This window comes from Mandrillus leucophaeus, unplaced genomic scaffold, assembly GCF_000951045.1.
Source record: "Mandrillus leucophaeus isolate KB7577 unplaced genomic scaffold, Mleu.le_1.0 Scaffold329, whole genome shotgun sequence".
In the NCBI taxonomy this organism is placed as follows: domain Eukaryota; kingdom Metazoa; phylum Chordata; class Mammalia; order Primates; family Cercopithecidae; genus Mandrillus; species Mandrillus leucophaeus.
Window position 1 is genome coordinate 1,045,772 of NW_012103465.1, and position 19,793 is coordinate 1,065,564.

Below are 19,793 nucleotides of genomic sequence, written 5' to 3' on the forward strand. Positions count from 1 at the left end.
TTTCTGCCAAGATAAACTGAGCTCAAGGAAATTTGCAGTCTAGCTTTTCTTCTGTAATTTTAAGTCATCAGGAGTTGGAATTTAGAAAGCATGAGCTTAATGAGAATAATGTTAACAATAAAAACAATAAAAAATGAGTACCTACTATGTTAAGCACTGAGTGCTTTTCGTGCTTTACTAAGGGCTAAGGGCTTTACTAGGATGTATCATTTACTCTTTAAAAATCTCTGGAGCAGGCATTTCGGGTGTGTGTGTGTGTGTGTGTTTCTGACTATCCAGAATTTATTTAGCAGTGCGGGTTTATCTCTTCTCCACATTCTGTCCAAAAAGTTCCATGTGAACTTAGTATACCCTCAGTAAAAGATGTGGCATATGACCCCAGATCAGCAAGTCAGAGCACTACTTTTCCCCTGAAGACAGTGATTGGTTCATAGATGAGCACATAATCCAAGGTAGGATAACTAACTAAACTACCTAAACTAAATCTGGAGCTTTTGGCTTAAGTTATTAGGAAAAGGCAGGCTCTCCTGTGGAATTTAGAGTCGCAAAAATCAGAGGCTGGAGTTTCTGTAGCCATCTTGTTACCACGAAGGGAAAGCCTGTCTAGGAAAAGTGTTAAATCAGAGGAAGTAGAGATAATTGATAAGGATAGAAAAATCACATCCTGGTGACATTTTTGGAGATCCTGCAACACGTCCCAGAAGCAAACTCTGTCTCTAGGCTTTGTAATTTTTGAAAGACAGTCATTCAATTTTAGCTTAAGCCAATTTGATTTTTCTTCTACTTACAACTGAAAGAATTTCAGATGATGCAAACTTAAAGTTTTCCAAGGTTACACAGCAAAACGGGGCCATGGCTGAAATTTAAATCTGATTAACGGCAAAGCTCCTGCTCTAAGCTGTTATATAATGCTTGCTCTTCTATTATGTTTTGGGCCACTAGAATGAAAGGAAGGATGTGAATTATTGAACAAATGTAAGGGCTGAGTTGCGTATGGGGTGGGTCAGGGCAGTGGGGAACTACAAGTTACTTACTGAAAGGTAGTTTAAAAATTTTCTTGCTTTCAATAGTATCATTCTCTGATGATTTTCTTAATTGATGGAGGAGATTAGAGCTGGAAGACTTGAACACATAGTGCTCTAGGGAACTCTTTCTCCTATTCTGTGATGGCTTAGCACAGAACCTGGCAGCGCAGTGCACGCCAGTGAATGAGTGAATGAGTGAATGAATCAATATATAAACATGGGAGAAAGCCTGAAAAGAGAGCACACTTACTACTATTGGCTGCCTGAAGTAGTCATCCACTGCTGCACCCCGGAGACTGGACAGATTGACCCCATAGAAACATTGCTGGTAACTAAAATATCACAAAAAAATCACCATGCATCTTGTCTGTCATCTGAGTCCCCAGGGCCCACATAGCTGTTATGTGCTATAAGGCTGCCTCATGGGTCCTCTGCATTAGCCCTGCGGAGAATGTTTGCACATATGAAGGGCAGCTGGTCTATAGGGTGTGGCAGGAAATTCTCCCTAGAAAATTTGCAGACCTGTATTTGACATGCGGTTGGGAGAGAAAGAAGGGGAAAACAAGTTGAGTTGAAATAAATTGGGCTCATCCCTCTAATCCCAGCACTTTGGGAGGCTGAGGTGGGAGGATCACTTGAGCTCAGGAGTTCGAGACAAGCCTGGGAAACATGGTGAAACCTCATCTCTACTAAAATTACAAAATTAGCCATGCGTGGTGGCAGGTACCTATAGTCCCAGCTACTTGGGAGGCTGAGGCAGGAGAATTGCTTGAACCTGGGAGGCGGAGGTTGTAGTGAGCCCAGATCATGCCACCGCACCCCAGCATGGGTGACAGAGTGAGACTGTGTCTCTAAACAAGTAAATAAATTTGTAAGGAGATTATCAAGAAGGATATTTGGGGGTAGGAAGACCTTTGAGCTCCTACCCTTGATCTCCCCCGATGGGTGGCCCCCGGCTCTGTGCTGTGCTGTTCAAGTGCTGAAATGCAGTTTCCTTGGTCCTCCCACTATCCCAACCAAGAGCACGACTTTAGCTCTCCAAAGCCGCTTGACACTCCTGCTGTTTGAGAAAATAGATTTTCCTTCTCTGTTCTTCCCTAGCCACTGGCTGGTACCTTCATGATGGCATTTGTGGTGATAGCTGACACCAGGCAGCAAGTCACAAGTGAGCAGGGGATGCATCATGTGGTGATCTGGAGCCAGCTCATAACAGCTTATCAGAGCCCACTGTGCACATTTCTTCCCAATTCCATGGTCAGCGACATCTGAACCATAGAAACTGACAAACATTACATATCATGTCTCCACCCCTCCCCCCACCCAGAGAACCAGATATAACGTGTTTACCAGCACACCACTGGCTCTGTTGTATTGGGTCAGTACAAAAGTGATTGTGGTTTTTGCCATTTAAAAGTAGTAGCAAAAACCCCAATTACTTTTGCACCGACCTAATACTTTTATGTATCTGCTGCAATATAGACTGTGCCTGGAGCATAGCAGGTATTTCGTATCAGCTTGGCTAATGGCCTTGAAAATTTAGGAAAGCAATCTAGGGTATGAAATCAGAGTAGCTTTGATTCCAGTTCTGCCACTGACTAGCTGTGCAATTCAGACAAGTCATTTGAACTCTGTGCACCAGTTTCCTTATCTCTAAAATGGACATAGTTACAAGCTTGCCTTTTAGGGTTCTTATGAGGGTTGAGTTAATTTTTAAAAAGCACTTTGAATGATTCTTGGCATTTGTTACTACTAGATAAGTGTTAGCTAGTACGCCCTAAATGTACCTTCTCAGATCAGCACTGGGCACTAGGGAAGTGCTGTCCAATCTGACTGTGCTGAGTTTACTTTGGGGAGCCTGTTAAGAATTCAGATTCCCAGGCCCAAACTCCAGAAAGGCTTGGCAACCTTATCACTAGAGGTTGAAAGCCTATATCCCTCATTAAGATTCCCTAATAAGGGTGTGTTTTATGTGTGCCGTATAGTCTGTGAATCAAATGGGAACTCAATTCATCAGTCCTCACCCTCCCCAAACCCAATATCCACCAGCCTGTAGGGAAGAAAGAAAGAAAAAAAACACAGAAACATGGAAGAAACATAAAAAATTAGGATGCAGTTAGATTTTGTTGAAAGGATCATCCAAAGTGAGGCTCTATATCAAAAGTGAAAGCCTCAAATGTGCTCACAGGCAGCAGTGAGGAAAGAAGCCTGATGCTATTACTCAGCAGCCAGCCCTCCACATGCAAGCCGAACTTGAGCCCCATTGAACACTCACACATTCTTACAGGGATTGTACAATTTCTCACCTCTGAGCTTTGGGTTGTTTTCCCCTCTACCCGGAATGCCCCTTTTCCTTTTTTGCCCTGTTAATTCCTATTTAGTCTTTAAGACTCGGCTCACTGTTATTGGTGTATAGGAATGCTTGTGATTTTTGCAAGTTGATTTTGTTCCTGAGACTTTGCTGAAGTTGCATATCAGCTTAAGGAGATTTTGGGCTGAAATGACGGAATTTTCTAAATATACAATCATGTCATCTGCAAACAGAGACAATTTGACTTCCTCTTTTCCTAATTCAATACCCTTTATTTCTTTCTCTTGTCTGATTGCTCTGGCCAGAACTTCTAATACTATGTTGAATAGGAGCGGTGAGAGAGGGCATCCTTGTCTTGTGCCGGTTTTCAAAGGGAATGTTCCCAGCTTTTGCCCATTCAGTATGATATTGGCTGTGGGTTTGTCATAAATAGCTCTTATTATTTTGAGATACGTTCTATGAATACCTAGTTTATTGAGAGTTTTTAGCAGGAGGGGCTGTTGAATTTTGTCAAACTCCCATTCACAATTGCTACAAAGAGAATAAAATACCTAGGAAAACAACTTACAAGGGATGCGAAGGACCTCTTCAAGGAGAACAACAAACCTCTACTCAAGGAAATAAGAGAGGACACAAACAAATGGAAAAACATCCCATGCTTATGGATAGGAAAAGTCAATATCATTAAAATGGCCATGGTGCTGAAAGTAATTTACAGACTCAATGCTATCCCCATCAAACTACCATTGACTTTCTTCACAGAATTGGAAAAAACTACTTTAAATTTCACATGGAACAAAAAAGGAGCCCACATAGCCAGTACAATCCTAAGCAAAAAGAACAAAGCTGGAGGCATCATGCTACTTGACTTCAAACTTTATTACAAGGCTACAGTAACCAAAACAGCATGGTACTGGCACCAAAACAGATATATAGACCAATGGAACAGAACAGAGGCCTCAGAAATAACACCACACATCTACAGCTATCTGGTCTTTGACAAATCTGACAAAAACAAGCAATAGGGAAAGGATTCCCTATTTAATAAACGTTGGGAAAACTGGCTAGCCATATGCAGAAAGCTGAAACTGGATCCCTTCCTCATACCTTATACAAAAATTAACTCAAGATGGATGAAAGACTTAAACGTAAGACCTAAAACCATAAAAACCCTAGAAGAAAACCTAGGCAGTACCATTCAGGACACAGGCATGAGCAAAGACCTCATAACTAAAACACTAAAAGCCAAAATTGACAAATGGGATCTAATTAAACTAAAGAGCTTCTGCACAGCAAATGAAACTATCGTCAGAGTGAACAGGCAACCTAAAGAATGGGAGAAAATTTTTGCAATCTATCCATCTGACAAAGGGCTAATATCCAGAATCTACAAAGAACTTAAACAAATTTACAAGAAAAAAAAACCCCATCGAAAAGTGGGCAAAGGATATGAACAGACACTTCTCAAAAGAAGACATTTATCAGCCAACAAACTTATGAAAAAAAGCTCATCATCACTGGTCATTAGAGAAATGCAAATCAAGACACAATGAGATACCATCTCATGCCAGTTAGAATGGTGATCATTAAAAAGTCAGGAAACAACAGATGATGGAGAGGATGTGGAGAAACAGAAATGCTTTTACACTGTTGGTGGGAGTGTAAATTGGTTCAAACATTGTGGAAGACAGTGTGGCGATTCCTCAAGGATCTAGAACTAGAAATACCATTTGACCCAGCAATCCCATTACTGCGTATATACCCAAAGGATTAATAAACCATTCTACTATAAAGACACATGCACATGCATGTTTATTGTGGCTCTGTTCACAATAGCAAAGACTTGGAACCAACCCAAACGCCCATCAATGATAGACTGAATAAAGAAAATGTGGCACATATACACCATGGAATACTATGCATCCATAAAAAAGGATGAGTTCATGTCCTTTGCAGGGATGTGGATGAAGCTGGAAACCATCATTCTCAGCAAACTAACACAAGAACAGAAAACCAAACACCACATGTTCTCATAAGTGCGATTTGGACAGTGAGAACACATGGACACAGGGAGGGAACACCACACACAGGAGCCTGTCAGGGGGTGGGAGGTAGGGGGAGGGATAGCATTAGGAGAAATATCTAATGAAGATGACAGGGGTTGATGGGTGCAGCAAATCACCATGGCACATGTATCCTTATGTAACAAACCTGCATGTTCTGCACATGTACCCCAGAACACAAAGTATAATAATAAGACTGTGCTCAAAAATTTCCATTTAAGAATGCAAAACCTTGTGTTACGATTAAGTATCTATGCTTCATTCACTTAAAAGCAGAAGAATTTTCTTATTCATCAGAGTATACTTAACACTTAGCATGGGGCCAGTAATATTGTTAGGGTGAAAAAGATCTGTCCACATTTATTTATTTAATGAATAAATTAATCAGTGAATGAACTGGAATGAACTGGAGGGCTTGGTACTCTAAATGGCCCTATATGTGGGTACAGGCATCAATGACAATGAAGAGGAAATGGGAAAAGTCATTTGGCCAAGTTTCTTCAGCTTCATCACTCAATTCCTAATCTTCTGCTTCTACCAAGGGCCAGAGCCAAGCTGGCCCACTGGTAAAGCCAAATGGTGCTTCACATCATTTTATAAACACATATATTGAAAACAAGCCTCCTATAATCCTAGAAAACGTCTGGAAATAGAACACTGTAGATTTAAATGGCTTTAACAGAACAACAATGGGAGTGTTCTTGGGGAAATAATCATGTCACAACAGCCTATTATTAGGTTGATGCAAAAGGAGTCGCAGGTGTTGCCATTACTTTTGCACCAAACTTATATTTGAAGGAGGGAGGAAGAAAGGGAGATGAGTGAAAGAATGAGAGAAGGAGAGGGAGGGGGAGAAGGAGGGAGAGACAGAAAGAAAATTTTTCAATAGCTTAGAAAACTATGGTTTTTAGACTTTATTGGAAAATTTTTAAAAGTACTGATGCCTCTGAATTGTGATACATTTGATCTAGGGATAGCCCTAGTGCCTGTTTATTTCCACAGCTAAACAGGTGATTCTAAAGTGCAACCAGGGTTGGGTACTAAGTTAGTTGTTCTAGATTCTTGACCAAGTAGATTCTTGGCCAAAAAGATTATTGGCCAAAAAGAAAACTCCAAGGGCAAAGACAGTCCTCCACATGGCATGACTGAATTGAAAACTTCCGTCTATCCACTGAACACCACCTCAGCTCTCAAAGAGGATGATGCGTCTGTGCCATTTGCTTTGCATGTTCAGTACCAATTAAAACCCATAAGCCACAAACAGTGTGGTGCAGATGGGCACCATTTCTGGGGCAGATGGAAAGCTGTGGGCAAAGAGCCCACTGCCTGGGTTTTTAAAAAAATTCTGGCTGGACCATATTTCATATTTCTAATTCTTAGAAATTTTAAATATCCTTCTGCAATGCATCATAAAATAATTAAAGCAGATAAAATCTGGCATCTCTCGTGGTCTCCTGAGATACATCGTGTGTGTCAGGGGGTCAGGGAGATTGATCAGGCAACTAATCTGTTGAATGGGGAGCTAGGAATAGTTTCCATTGTTTTCATCAGCTGTGGCTTCTATTTTCTAAGTTAACTTAGGGTATCTTTATGAGCACGTAAGAGAGAGGGTCTGGGTGTTTTTTTCTCCCGAGTTCACATTCCCAATTCCTACCATTCTTAATGTGGGAAATCCTTCACATTTACCAACACCACAACCATCATGCATGCAACCTCTGGAAATGCCTAAAAATACAGTTCATATAAATCAGACACTTTAAGAAGAATCTTGTCTTTATTCTATTCTGACAAAACAGCTGCTCATCCCTATTAAGAAGTTTTCTTCCTTTGTAAAAAAAAGAAGGAAGGTAGAAGATAAATGAGAGAGAGAGAGAAGTGGGATGGTGTTGGGGGAGGGGAATCCAGGTTGTGCTGTTTGACAGTTAAGCAACTTTTGTGTCTTCATGTGCTGTGCTCTACCAGAATTAACAACCAAGTGTACACTAACCTGATGGGAGACGTATGTAACCCCAAGAACTAGGAAACAAAAGCAAAGATTCAAAAATGTCACTACAGCCACAAAGAATGTTGAAAATGTGGCATAGGAGTATGGTTGGGAGTTCCTAGTAGGAGAAGAGTGTGTGTCTAGGAATAAATTGCATCTTTATTTGATTTCTTATACGTTCCTTGTATACAGCAGGACTTGAGGCTTGGTTGTTTTTGACAAACTTCTTTTAAAATTAAATTCTATGTGGTTATTTTATGTGTTAATTGTGGCAAAAACACTTGTAAGATCTACTCTCTTACCAAATCTTTGAGTTAGGATACATTATTTTTGACTATAGGTACAACGTTGTAGAGCAGAGCTCTACTTATTTTTATCATGATTGACTAAAACTTTATGCTCATTGATTAGTAATGCTCCATGTTTCCTCCAGCTGCTGGTAATCACCATTCTACTCTTTGAGTCTATAAACTTGACTATTTTAAATACCTCATATACATAGGATCAAGCAGTATTTGTCTTTCTGTGACTGGCTTATTTCACTTAGCATAATGTCCTCAAGGTTCATCTACCTTGTCACATATTACAGACACACTGCCATGTTCTGCCTTCTGTTTTTAATATTTGACAATGTTTCCTGTATGATTTTATTTTTTTTTAAACTTTCATTTTAGGTTTGGAGGTACATGTGAATGTTCATTACACAGGTAAACTCATGTCATGAGTGTTTGTTGTACGGATTATTTCATCACTTGTGAATTAAGTGCAGTAACCAATAGTTATCTTTTCTGTTCCTCTCCCCACAACCCTCCACCCTCAAGCAGACCCCAGTGTCAGTTGTTTCCTTCTTTGTGTACGTAAGTTCTCATCATTTAGCTCCCACTTATCAGTGAGAATATGCAGTATTTGGTTTTCTGTTCCTGCATTAGTTTACTAAGGATAATAGCCTCTAGCTCCGTCCATATTCCCACAAAACACATGACCTCATTCTTTTCCATGGCTGAATCTGCCTTCTTTTTAAGGCAAAATATATTCTACTGTATGTATATACCACATTTTTAAAATCCACTCATCTGTTGATGGACACTTAGGCTGTTTCCATATCTTGGAGATTGTGAATAGTGCTGCAATGAATATAGGAGTACTAACATCTCTTAAAGATCCTGATTTCAATTCTTTTGGATAAATACCCAAAAGTGGGATTGCTGAATCATATGGTAGTTTTATTTTTAAATTTTTGAATAACCTACATGTATTTTTTCATAGCAGCTGTACAATTTCTTTCCTGTTAACAATGCACGAGGGTACCATTTTCTCCACATACTCACCAACACTTGTCTTATTTTTTTCAATAATAGCCATCCTGAAGGGTGTGAGGTGATCTCTCACTGTGATTTCGATTTGATACAATTTTCCACCCCAGCCGACTGCAGGCATATCAACCACTGTGGAAAGTGTTATCTGTGCAAAGATGTGTGCTCATTATGTCTCTGATTTTACTGGTTTAAACACCAGCAAAGTAGTGTGGCTTGTGTTTGCCATATGCTATAGTTAGATTTTTTTTTTGTATTTGTAATCTTTTTTTTTTTTTTAAGTATAAATGAGAGAGGGAAAACAGGTGCACTTCGGACCATGGCTCTTTGGTAAAAAGTAAGGGAAAGCCTGTGATTCTGTAAAGAAATCTGTGGAGCATTCTCAGGTGTGTCAAGCTAAATCTAGATATTATAGTGGTTGGCCTAAGAATTGGACCTATGAAAGCCATATTGAAAGGAAGAATGAGTCAGTCAAGGCAACTATGATGGTTATCTCATGTCTGTTCTACCTGGCGAATGGCTGCCCTTGCAGTAACAGCACCAGATTTTTTTCTGTTAGGCATCTCTTTCTTACTCACAGTTCTTGTGGTTTAGGTGGTCTTGACTATGCTTTCAACATGTGGCTCAGTCTCGGCCAGTCGCAGTGTCTTATCACCCTAGCCTTGGTGATAGACTTAGGGTTAAGCATGTGACCCGAGAGTCAAGCCTATGACTTTTGTTTAAACTGTGGCAAAGGAGAAGTGGTGATGGAGCTATGAGTCTATAAATCTAGATTCTCTAGAAAACACATTGCTGCCATGAGGGGAAAGTTACCTAAGAATGGAGCCAAGCTGAGTGAGAGAGAGAGACCAGGATCCAATATAAGTGCCTTGAAATCCATTTACATCTGAGAAGCTGAATCTATCCTTAGACTTTTCAGATACATTAGTCAGAAATACTCTTTTTCCCTAAGTGACTTTTTGTGTGACTTTTGGCCACTTAAAAAGTGTCTTAACTGAAAAAAATTAATGGGTCTTTATGCACCGCACTATGTACGTACAATTCTGAGAGAATAGCTTTGCCTGGTTCAGTGAAGTCCTAGTTCTACCACGACTGAACTAAATTGTTACAACCCATAATTGGGCCAGGGGATGGGAATACTGCATATCCCTGACAACACAAGTCAGGATGTATAAAAAAGGCATGAACTTGATCGAGGCAGAATATTATAAAAGAGCCATGAGTTTGACAAACATTATGAAACAAGATAAATACAGAAATCAAGGCTTATCCTAAGAGCAAAAGCCAGATGAGTTCAAGAGCTGCAGATATAAACAGAGATGCAGAGGACATATCAAGAATGAGTACTAGGCAACGGAAAGAGGATTAGAGACCAAGAAATCACTGAAATATGAATGGGATAAGGACGGGGGCACATGCAAATACTGACATGATTTTTCAGTTACGGTAATATTCCTACAAAAGTTCCTTCTCTGTGACATTTTGTGCTGTTTACTTGACTTCTGAAAAAATTTTGGTTATCTCATATGCTAATTTGAAATATTTTTATTTGATCTTCATAGTATTTCTATGAACTAGTGACCATCAGGGTCAAATATACTTTTGGGAATGACCAGAAGGCCTAAAACTCTAACTATGCAAAAGAAACTTTAGTGGGAAATTTAGGTTGATGTATAATTAGGCTACGAACGAATCGTTCATTACCTTCACAGTAGACTTCGGCAGCTTGTCCACTCAGTAGAATGGATTTCTTTAAAAATAATGTTTCTCAGTAGTACCATGGCCAACAAGGTATTTGGTAGACTCAGAGTAGAAAGGAACAAAAAGGGAGCTCTCATTGCCTGTGGCAATATTCTACATACATTTATCTTCCCTCATCCTTTGCAAACACAGACCTCCGATTTCTGTAAAAAAACAACTGACTAGAGGCCATTCACCGCTGGGATCCCTGATTTCACTCAATTGACTTTGCTCTGGTCAAGTATGACAGATGCATACTATCCATGCATAATACTCTGAAAAGGGAACTGGAAAATGTCGTTTGGTGCCTTCGGTGGTATATCACCTTTTAAGTGCCATCCCAGATCTTTCTTACCTGTCTCTGGAAACCTCAGCCATGTGTTCTGCACCAACTGTGCCAAAGGATGGGCTCCTCTGACCTTGCATGGGCACAGTGCAACAATGTCTCACCCCAGGCCTGCACAATGTGCCTCTCTCCTCCTACGCTGGGGCATCCCTGTTAACTTTGGGTATGAGATGCCATAAGACCCAGAAGGCTAGTTAATGTCGGCAGGATGAGTATTTGATAAATGAGGAGATAAAAGCCAGTGTATAAATTCATTTATCTCCCTGTATAAACTGTCCTGAGATGTAGTTCATTTGATCTTTTGAAGACGGTCCTGAGAGAGCCAGCAATCTCTTGTTTAATACTAGGCGGTGGTCAGTATGGTGATAATAGCAGCAGCAGCCTGTGCCAAGCAGCCGCTACCCCGACGCCGGCTGCAGTGGGGTACAGGAGTAGGTCGTGGGCCCTCAGGTGCAGATGCTGAGGTGGGCAGCTCCTGGAGCCTGCCACTGGGAGCGCCCCCGGAACCTGCTGCCCTGAGAGCCCACCCCTGGGAACCCCGGGAATGGGGCTGGGCCGAGCCACCCGCTGGAGGGAGAGCAGTGAGGTCAGGCAGAGAAAAATGGGCAGAGACGGTCCCCGAGGCAGAACTGGGCCCAGGGCGGTGCTGCGCTTGCATGCGGAGCATGGGGCCCGGGCCCGAGATGTGGAGTTGGGGCCTCGCTTCAGGGGCCCAGGACAAGAAGTGGGAGTGGCACCCACTTCGAGGACCTGCCCAGTGACATGGCCATTGCACCCAACCCGCCGATGGCGCCAGGTTCCTGCGCCTCAGAAAAAGGCTCTGTAAGGGGCCTCCTGAGATGGTATCCCCAGGACGTGCCCCACATTAAGGTGACCACCAAGCCAGACAATCCTGATGGTCAGGCCCCGCGCCTGCCATCTGCTCCTGGAGGCGCCCCCTAACCCCAGGCATGGCCGTGAGCCGGCCAGGCTGTACTGAGGCAGGGGGCGTGTCCTGTTCATTGGAGAGTTTCAGCCCAGTGGGTGAACCAGACACTGTTCAAAGGGACAGGAGTTAGCAAGCGGGACGAAGGGGAGTCCCAGGGCCACCCCTGAGCACTGGGGCCTCAGGGAGAACTCGTGACATCACCTCTGCCCCAGACGCAGGCCTGGGCCCAGTGAGGACATGAAGCCCCCGCCCCAGGCTGCAAGGAAGCACCACTGGGGCTGCACGTTCCATGGAGCTGGTGGGACCTGGAGACAGGCAAGAGCCCCGCACTTCCAAGTTGGAGCAAGAACTTCTAGGGTACAGCTGCAGCTGCTGTAGGGTGGCTGCAGACCCAGACATCTCTGCATTCTTGGGGTCCTAGGAGGATCCCTTTGCCCCCTGTAGGCTAGGAAGTTCCTGCTGCTGCTGCCTGGCTTCTCCCCGCTGTTGGTGTCCACTTCGATTTTGGACTTAAGTTGGGGCCAAGTCCAAGCGCTGTTGCAGTCTGGCCAGGTGTGCACATGATTACAGCAGTGCTGACACACCGGCCCCCTGCCCCTCGACCTCCTGCAGACTTTGGGCTCTGACAAACATGAAAGGGAGGCTTAGAGGTGGCTGAGGACAGCCTGGCACTGGCCTGCAGGTGCCCCTTGGCATGAAGGCATGAACAGTGGCGGGAGACAGACAAGCCTCCTGGGCAGAAAGGGTTGGGTCCCCAGTGAAGCCTCATCTTCAAGCCAGGGAGGGTCTGAAACCTGAGGGCTGGGCGGCCAGTCACCTTGACCTGAGGGGAACTTGGGGTGCTTTTCCCTGGGCGGGCCCATAGCCACCTGTGGATCAATCAGCACGCACTTCCTCCCCTCTGAGTCCCATAAAAACCTGGAATTCAGCCAGACTAGAAGGGATCATGGTGAGACAACTGGTCAAACAGCTGCAGAGAGGAGCTACCCTCTCTGCTAAGAGAGCCGAACCCTCCTCCAGACACCCTGGCTACAGAGAGGAGCTACCCACTGTGGGTCTCCTCTGAGCTGTTCTTTTTCTCAATAAAGCTCCTCTTCGTTTTGCTCGCCCTCCACTTGTCTGATTACCTCATTCTTCCTGTATGCAGGACAAGAACTCAGTACTCGCCATTCAGGGCTGAAAGAGCTGTGACACAAACATGGCTGAGACACACCCGTTGCTCTCCATGTTGCAGGCAAAAAGAAGGAGAGAAGGGCTGCAGCCCTTTGGGGAGCCCAGACCTGGGAGCTCCTTGAGCCAGGTCTGTGACTTCCTCTTTGGGGCCTTGCAATTCCTGGAAGGCTCTAAGCTTTTGGGCACTACTGTGTTCCCCAGTGCCAGCCGTGGAAGCTGCTTGTAGTGTGCCTTGTCCAGCTGTGGCCTTGCAGGGAGCCAGTGCCACTGCTGGCAGCTGGAGCTGTCTGTCCTGCAGCAGCAGCTGGCATGCCTGGCTATGCACAAAGACCGGACCCCATGCTTGCTCACACACCCCTTGCCACTCCGCACCTGGCTTGCCCTTGGCATCCTGGGATCCAGGCTGGTAGTGTGAGCTGAACGCAGCCTGCCAGACTGAGTAAGCAGAACAAAGCAAAACTCAGTCAAAGGTGCCACTGGCCACAGAGGTTTCTGGCTGGTGAAGCAACACCCCAGGGATCTCGCAATGGTAATGCACTTTTGCACCAGCACTCCCTTCATTCCCTGCCTCATTCTTCTTTCTCCTAATTCTTGTTTCACTGGAAATACACTTCTTAATAAAGTTGTAGTACATAAGCTTCGCCTATATACTCTGTTGCCCAGGCTGGAGTGCAGTGGTATAATCTCGGCTCACTTCAACCTCCGCCTCCCAGGTTCAAGTGATTCTCTCTGCCTCAGCCTCCCAAGTAGCTGGGATTAGAGGTGCCTGCCACCACATCCAGCTAATTTTTGTTAGTAGAGATGGTGTTTCACCACGTTGGCCAGCCTGGTCTCAAACTCCAGACCTCAGGTGATCCACCTACCTTGGCCTCCCAAAGTGCTGGGATTACAGGCGTGAGCCATTGCGCCAAGCCTTTCATCACAATTTCTAGTGTTCTTGCTGATGGTTAATTAGGATGCAGTAAGGTAGAAGGTGAAACATTGGGCTTTATGGCAACTGTGTGCTTGAAGTTTTGGAGCAATGATTATTACATGAATTGAGGAGTAGGCAAGCCTCTGTTGACAGCATTGCAAGCTTTGCAAAAAGAAAATTTTAATCTCAGAGCAGCAACTCCCAACTTAAGATACACTGTGAAATCCAGAGGGGCTTTCTAGCAGATTTAAAGAAATTCCTATCTCTTCGGTGATCCAAGACCTGCTGTGCTGAAAATCATGTATAGAATTTGACAAGTAGAAGCCACATCTTTGGAACTGAAACTGCTCCATCCCCCTACTCCAAACAAGACAGTAAAATGGTAATAGTAGAAGAGCTGCAGAGGAGATTGGATATACACTCTTGACAGGTCTTACGTATTAAAACTGTGGCCTTGACAGGGAAATGGTAGGGCCCTGAGACCTGCGGTTGGGATGATTGGGTGGCGAAAGCAGAGAAGCCTGAAATCTTTCCAGTTCTCCTGAATCTTTCAAGCCAGCAGAGGCAGAATTCTTTCCCCTTTTACCAGAGGAAAACAGCCTCGCTTAAAGACTATGCAACAACTTCTCCAAGAGCCTTTGCCTTGAAAGATGATTTTATTCTCTTCGAGATCTGCCTCGTGATCACTCATTGCCTTCAGGCTAATAGTTTCTCATTGGTGTCAGGCCAAAAACTCAAGCCCAGCCAGAGCAATAAACACAATTCCTATTCCAGAAGGAGATAATTTACATACCTAAAAAACTGCAGAAGCCAAATAGTATTTTCTGCTAAGAACTAGGAAATATTGTATTAGAGTAGATTTTAAGTCCATAAAGAGGGCAGAACGTAAATGAGGAGAGAGTGTAACTCATTGAAATGGGGCACTCATAGATGCAGTGTTCTAACAAGACACCAGAAGTCCTAATAGTCCACCGGATGTCACTTTGAAACTTGGTCATCACAATGGCCTGCAGTCAATGAGGTGGAGATTTCAGAACTTCTGCTGCATTGAGGAAGGGGTCAGAAGGCTCAAGGACATGGAAACGCTAGGTGAATTAGACTATGGAATACGTAAGAACATTCAACCTGACTGTTTTCTCAGAGCACAGGAAACTTTCCTTTTACAAGGTAATAGGGAAAAAACTGGTTAGATAACAGTGGCATCTTTGAGAGCCTTAGAGTAGCTGTCCTTGGTAGATGAAAGATGGTGGTAGGTGATGTAGCCATTAAATTGTGCTCTGAATGAACACAATTTGAATAACATTTCAGAATGTCAGAGCAGGAAAGCAGTAATTATCTGGCCTAGGCAAGAATGGCATAATTACTGTGTAAAAAGCTAGGGTAGAGTAGCAATCGGGCACCTTGACCTACAAGAACCTTTGGTGTTAATAGATCCTAGTGTTACTAAAGAGGTAAAATAGATGGAAAGTCAGCTAGGATAGTGCTCAATCTGTATAACAAAAAATGGCTAGCTCATGAGCAGAAGGATGATGTCAGCTGTCACAATGGAAATATTAAGTCCCTCCCCCAAATTCCAGATCCAAGTCGTCCAGACTTAAGTAGAGTCCCAGTCCTCTTGAGGAAGGACTCACTGCCACCACAAGCACACACAGTAAACATTTCCCACTCCTTCTCCAGAGACACCTGGGTTTCTATGACAAAGCAACCATGGTGAAGGAAGGATACCTCAATTTTTTGAGAAATGTTAGATAAGGAGTTTGAGCTTATATTGATACAAAAAAATCTAAAATGCCTCTGGTTAGTGAGGGCTATGGAGAATAGGTAGTAAGTGGAGTCTTGGACCAAGTCCATCTCATAGCGTATCCACTTGTTTCATGCAAACCCTATGATTATTTTCGTGGTCCCTGAATATGTAATTGGTATAGATATATTCAGCATCTGGAAGAACCCTACACCATGGGTAACCTGGCCCATGAAGAAAGGGCTACTATGGTAGAAAAGTATAAGTAGAGGATCCATCCCTGAAATTTCATCATCTTCAGGTAGGTAAAATTATCTTCTTCAATTTATGGATTGAAATTAATCTCAGAGAGATTAAATTAACTTGGCTAAGGCTTTACAGTTGGTAATTGCTAGAACCAAGAATTAAACATAGTTCCATCTGGATCTAGAGTCTGAGTCATCTGGCTTTTAACTACTACCTATTTTGTTTATGCTTTTATGTTCTATAACTGTAATAAATGTAATAAAACAGTCTAGTTTAGTCTCAAGCTTCTTGACAATATTTGGCTGCACCTCTTAATAGATCCTATGTATATATTTTTCTTCATATGAGAACCCATTTAAAATTGTATCTATAGGCTTTGGCATAAAACCCCTGAGCCAATTATTTTCAATAATGCCAGAGGTACCCATCACATTAAGAAGAACTGCAGTTGGGAATGATGATTCTTTATGATGAGCCTTACTCTCAGGAGATACTTCCCATCACCTTAATTAATGGGGCCCAAGGAATCATCATATAAAAGAAAATTGTTAATTTTGTAGGTGACTGCTACTGGCATCAGAATGTAGTAATTTGGCCTACTAAGAGAGAGTCTCATAATTGGTTATTTGGAAAGGATAAAGTTATATGGTTATTGCAGACTGTATACTAAGATGAATTTCAGAGTTAAATGCAAAATTTAAAAAATGTCACATGGAAAAGTAAAAACTTTAAAAAAGGAAGTTAATACCAAATTCATGGGGGAGAGGGAAGGGGAGCTAAAAAATTACAAAGGAAAATAGAGAAACAATAAAAGATAATTATTGGTAGATCCAGCTACATAAAAAGTTTAAGTTGTTTTGTGGTCAAAACTATCACAAATAAAATTACAAGGCAAGCTGGAAATTCTGAAGAAAATGCAACAGTCTTAATGTCCTTAATATAGACAGAATTTTTACAAATCAATGCATTCATCTTCTAATCATCAAAAATGTCTTCAGCAACTACTGTTAGCCAGGTTAGATGACAGGGCTATAGAAGTAAATGAAGCAGCCACACTTAGGGAACTTGCAGTCTCATGGGGGAGATAGACAATAAATAAGTAAAAACATATAACACAGTATATGGTGATAAGTGCTATAGAGAAAAATGAATTGAGAAGTGTGGTACAGGCTTGCGGGAGGAAAGAGACTGCAGTTTGTAATCAATAGAAGGTTTCTCTGGGATGGTGGCATGTGAGCAAAGACCTGCAGGAGGTGAGAAAAGCCACTGGATTGTCTGTGTCTTGGGCAGAGCGAATGTCAGGGAGGCAGGAGCATGCCTGGTTTGTTCCAGGAGAAGCAAGGAGGCCAGCCAGTGAGGCCAGAGGGGAGAGAGAGTAAGAGGGGAAGTAGCAGGAGACAGAGTCAGAGGAGTAGCAGGGTAGGATCTAGATCATATACGGTCTTCCCAACTATTATGAGAACTTTGGCTTTCACTATGCAGAAACAGGGAAGCCACTAAAAGACTTTATGCAGTGAAATAATATAATCTGAATTATGTTCCATCAAGAGCATGGTTGTGGTTTAAAAAGAGGATTTAAGTTAGAAGGCTATTGCCAAGACTGTAGTAGACACAGGGGTGTTTTGTTTTGCAAAGGTGGGCAGTGGGGAGATGGTGAGGATCAGTAGCTTGCGTTTAAGCATGTTAATTTTGAGATGCCCAATAGACATCCAAGTGTAGTTGTCAACAGCCGGTTGGACATCCAAGTCTGTGGTTCTGGGCAGAGGTCTGGGCTGGAGTTCTAACTATGCGAGTTGTAGACAGAAAGACGGTATTTATAGCCAAGAGACAGAATGAGATCAAGTAAGACAGTGAGTGTTGACAGAAAGGGGAAGACATGTAAGAAAGAAACCTGGAGTCACTCCAATGTTAAAGATTTGGGCCATGAGGAAGAATCAGCAACGGAGACTGAGAAGTAGGGGCCAGAAAGGTAGGAGAAAAAACAGGTTCAGGCTTGAGAAGTGGAGCAAAGAGAGAGTCAACTGTGTCAAGTGCAGATAGTAAGAAAATCAGGTGAGGACTGAAAACTGACTGCATCTGATGATCTTGTTTAGCCAATTAGTTGTTCCTTCATCTCTCAGCTGAGAGATCTCACCCAAACTTATTTTTTGCACCACTCCCCAGCGTACATATCCACTTCTTTGCTTCTTCTGACAGAAATCATGCAAGCATTCACCACCTGTTTCCTGGATCAAAGCAACAAGAGACCCAAATGCCAGTCGACTAATGCAGAAACCTCACAAAGGGAGAGGAATTAGAAGGAAAGCAAAGGCTGTGAATTTTGATAACTATATATTTTTTAAAATATTTTTGTGTTTGTTGACTAAAAATAATCGTTCAAATGCACCAGCTATCAAAGAAATACAGATTAAAAATAAACTGGCCACCATTTTTTTTGCAAATCAAATTGGCATTTTAAAAAGCATATCCCGTATGGGCAAGACTTAGCAGACATTCCCAAATACCACTGGTGGAAGTGTTAATTGGTAAAACTTTTCTAGAGGGCAATTTGGCAATATATAAGAATAATTTTTTATAAGTTCCTTCTTCACATTTTTTGGTCCAGTAATTCTGCTTTTAGCAATTTATCATATGGAAATAATCAGAATGTACACCAAAATTTATATGAAAGGATGTTCACTTTAGTGTTGTGTCTTATAGAATTTAGGATATATAATTCTATAGGATTCTATATTCTTATAGAATATTGAAACCTTGGTGTGGTTTGTTATAGAATCTATAGGACTAAAATGGCAATTAAAATAATTTAATATTCAACATTGAAAACTGAGTTAATAAATTATGAGTCACAAAAGAAATACTCTTCAGTCAAATGTATGTAGATGATGTGAGAACATGTCAACAAAGTATTGTGAAAGTAAAAAAAACAAAAAACAAGCTATAAAATGGTACTTTTGATTCTGTTTTTGTAAAGAAAGGATAGAAAAACTGGAACTATATCACCTAAAATCTTAATAATTATTTTCATGCATGTTTGGGCATAGTGAAGTTTTTATTCATTCAGAAACATTTACTGAGAGCCTACCCTGTGGTGCGCAGTGTTCTGGGTGCTTGGGATACATCCAGTGGAAACTGACAGCATTGCTGACCTTCCAGTGCTTACATTTTATCAAGAGGGATACAGACCATAGATAATAATAGGAACAGGTTATATATCTTTTAGGATGCTGTAAGTGTTAGAGAAAAAACATAGAATTGAAAAAGAAGGGTTGGGCATGGCATGGGTGCAACTGAAAATAGGATGGTCAGGGTAAATCTCATTGAGAAGGTAGCATTTGACAAAGACTTTATGGAGTTAAAGGAATTGACCATGTGAACATTGAGGAAAAAGTATTCAAAGGGGGAAAAAAACCCAAAAAACCCTGCAAACGCAAAGGCCCTAACTTAGGAGCATGCCTGATGTGTCTGAGAATCAGCACACAGGCCTGTGAAGCAGGACCCAAATGAACACGGGAGTAGGAAATGAGGCTAGAGAGTAACTGGGAGCCAGACTATGCAGAAGCTCCTGCGAGGCTTTGGCTCTGTTGAGAACAGACAGGTAAGAAGCTATTGCAGTAATCTAGATGAGAGACGATGGTGTTGAGAAAAAGAGGAAACAGTGATTATAATAAAAATTGGTGTGATTCTGGATAGATTTTGAAAGTAGAACAAATATAATTACTTGATGGTTTGGATTCAGGAGATAAAGAAAGAGAGGCCTTCAAAGTTCTTGGCTTGAATGATGGAGAGGATAAAGTTATCAACTGAGACAGAAAAACTACCAGTACAGCAGGTTTTGGGTAGAAATTGGGAGATCAGAAGTTGAATTTTGCACATGATAAATTTCTGCAAGGAGGGAACATCCAGGAGGAAGTTTACTAGGAAAACATCATGTTTGGAGGATACGTCTACACTGGAGAGGGACACTTGGGAACCATTAGCCTATGGATGGTATTTGTAGTTATGAGAATGGG

At 42.2% G+C, this 19,793-nt stretch overlaps 1 protein-coding gene across 1 annotated transcript in view; it reads right to left on the reverse strand.

Moving 5' to 3' along the window:
• LOC105545458 (histone-arginine methyltransferase CARM1-like) overlaps positions 1-19,793 on the reverse strand; it is a 161,938-nt gene that overhangs the window by 5,824 nt on the left and 136,321 nt on the right. Inside the window, 1 exon segment of the mRNA XM_011988408.1 lies at positions 1,276-1,357. Coding sequence (XP_011843798.1) covers positions 1,276-1,357 — 82 coding nt within the window.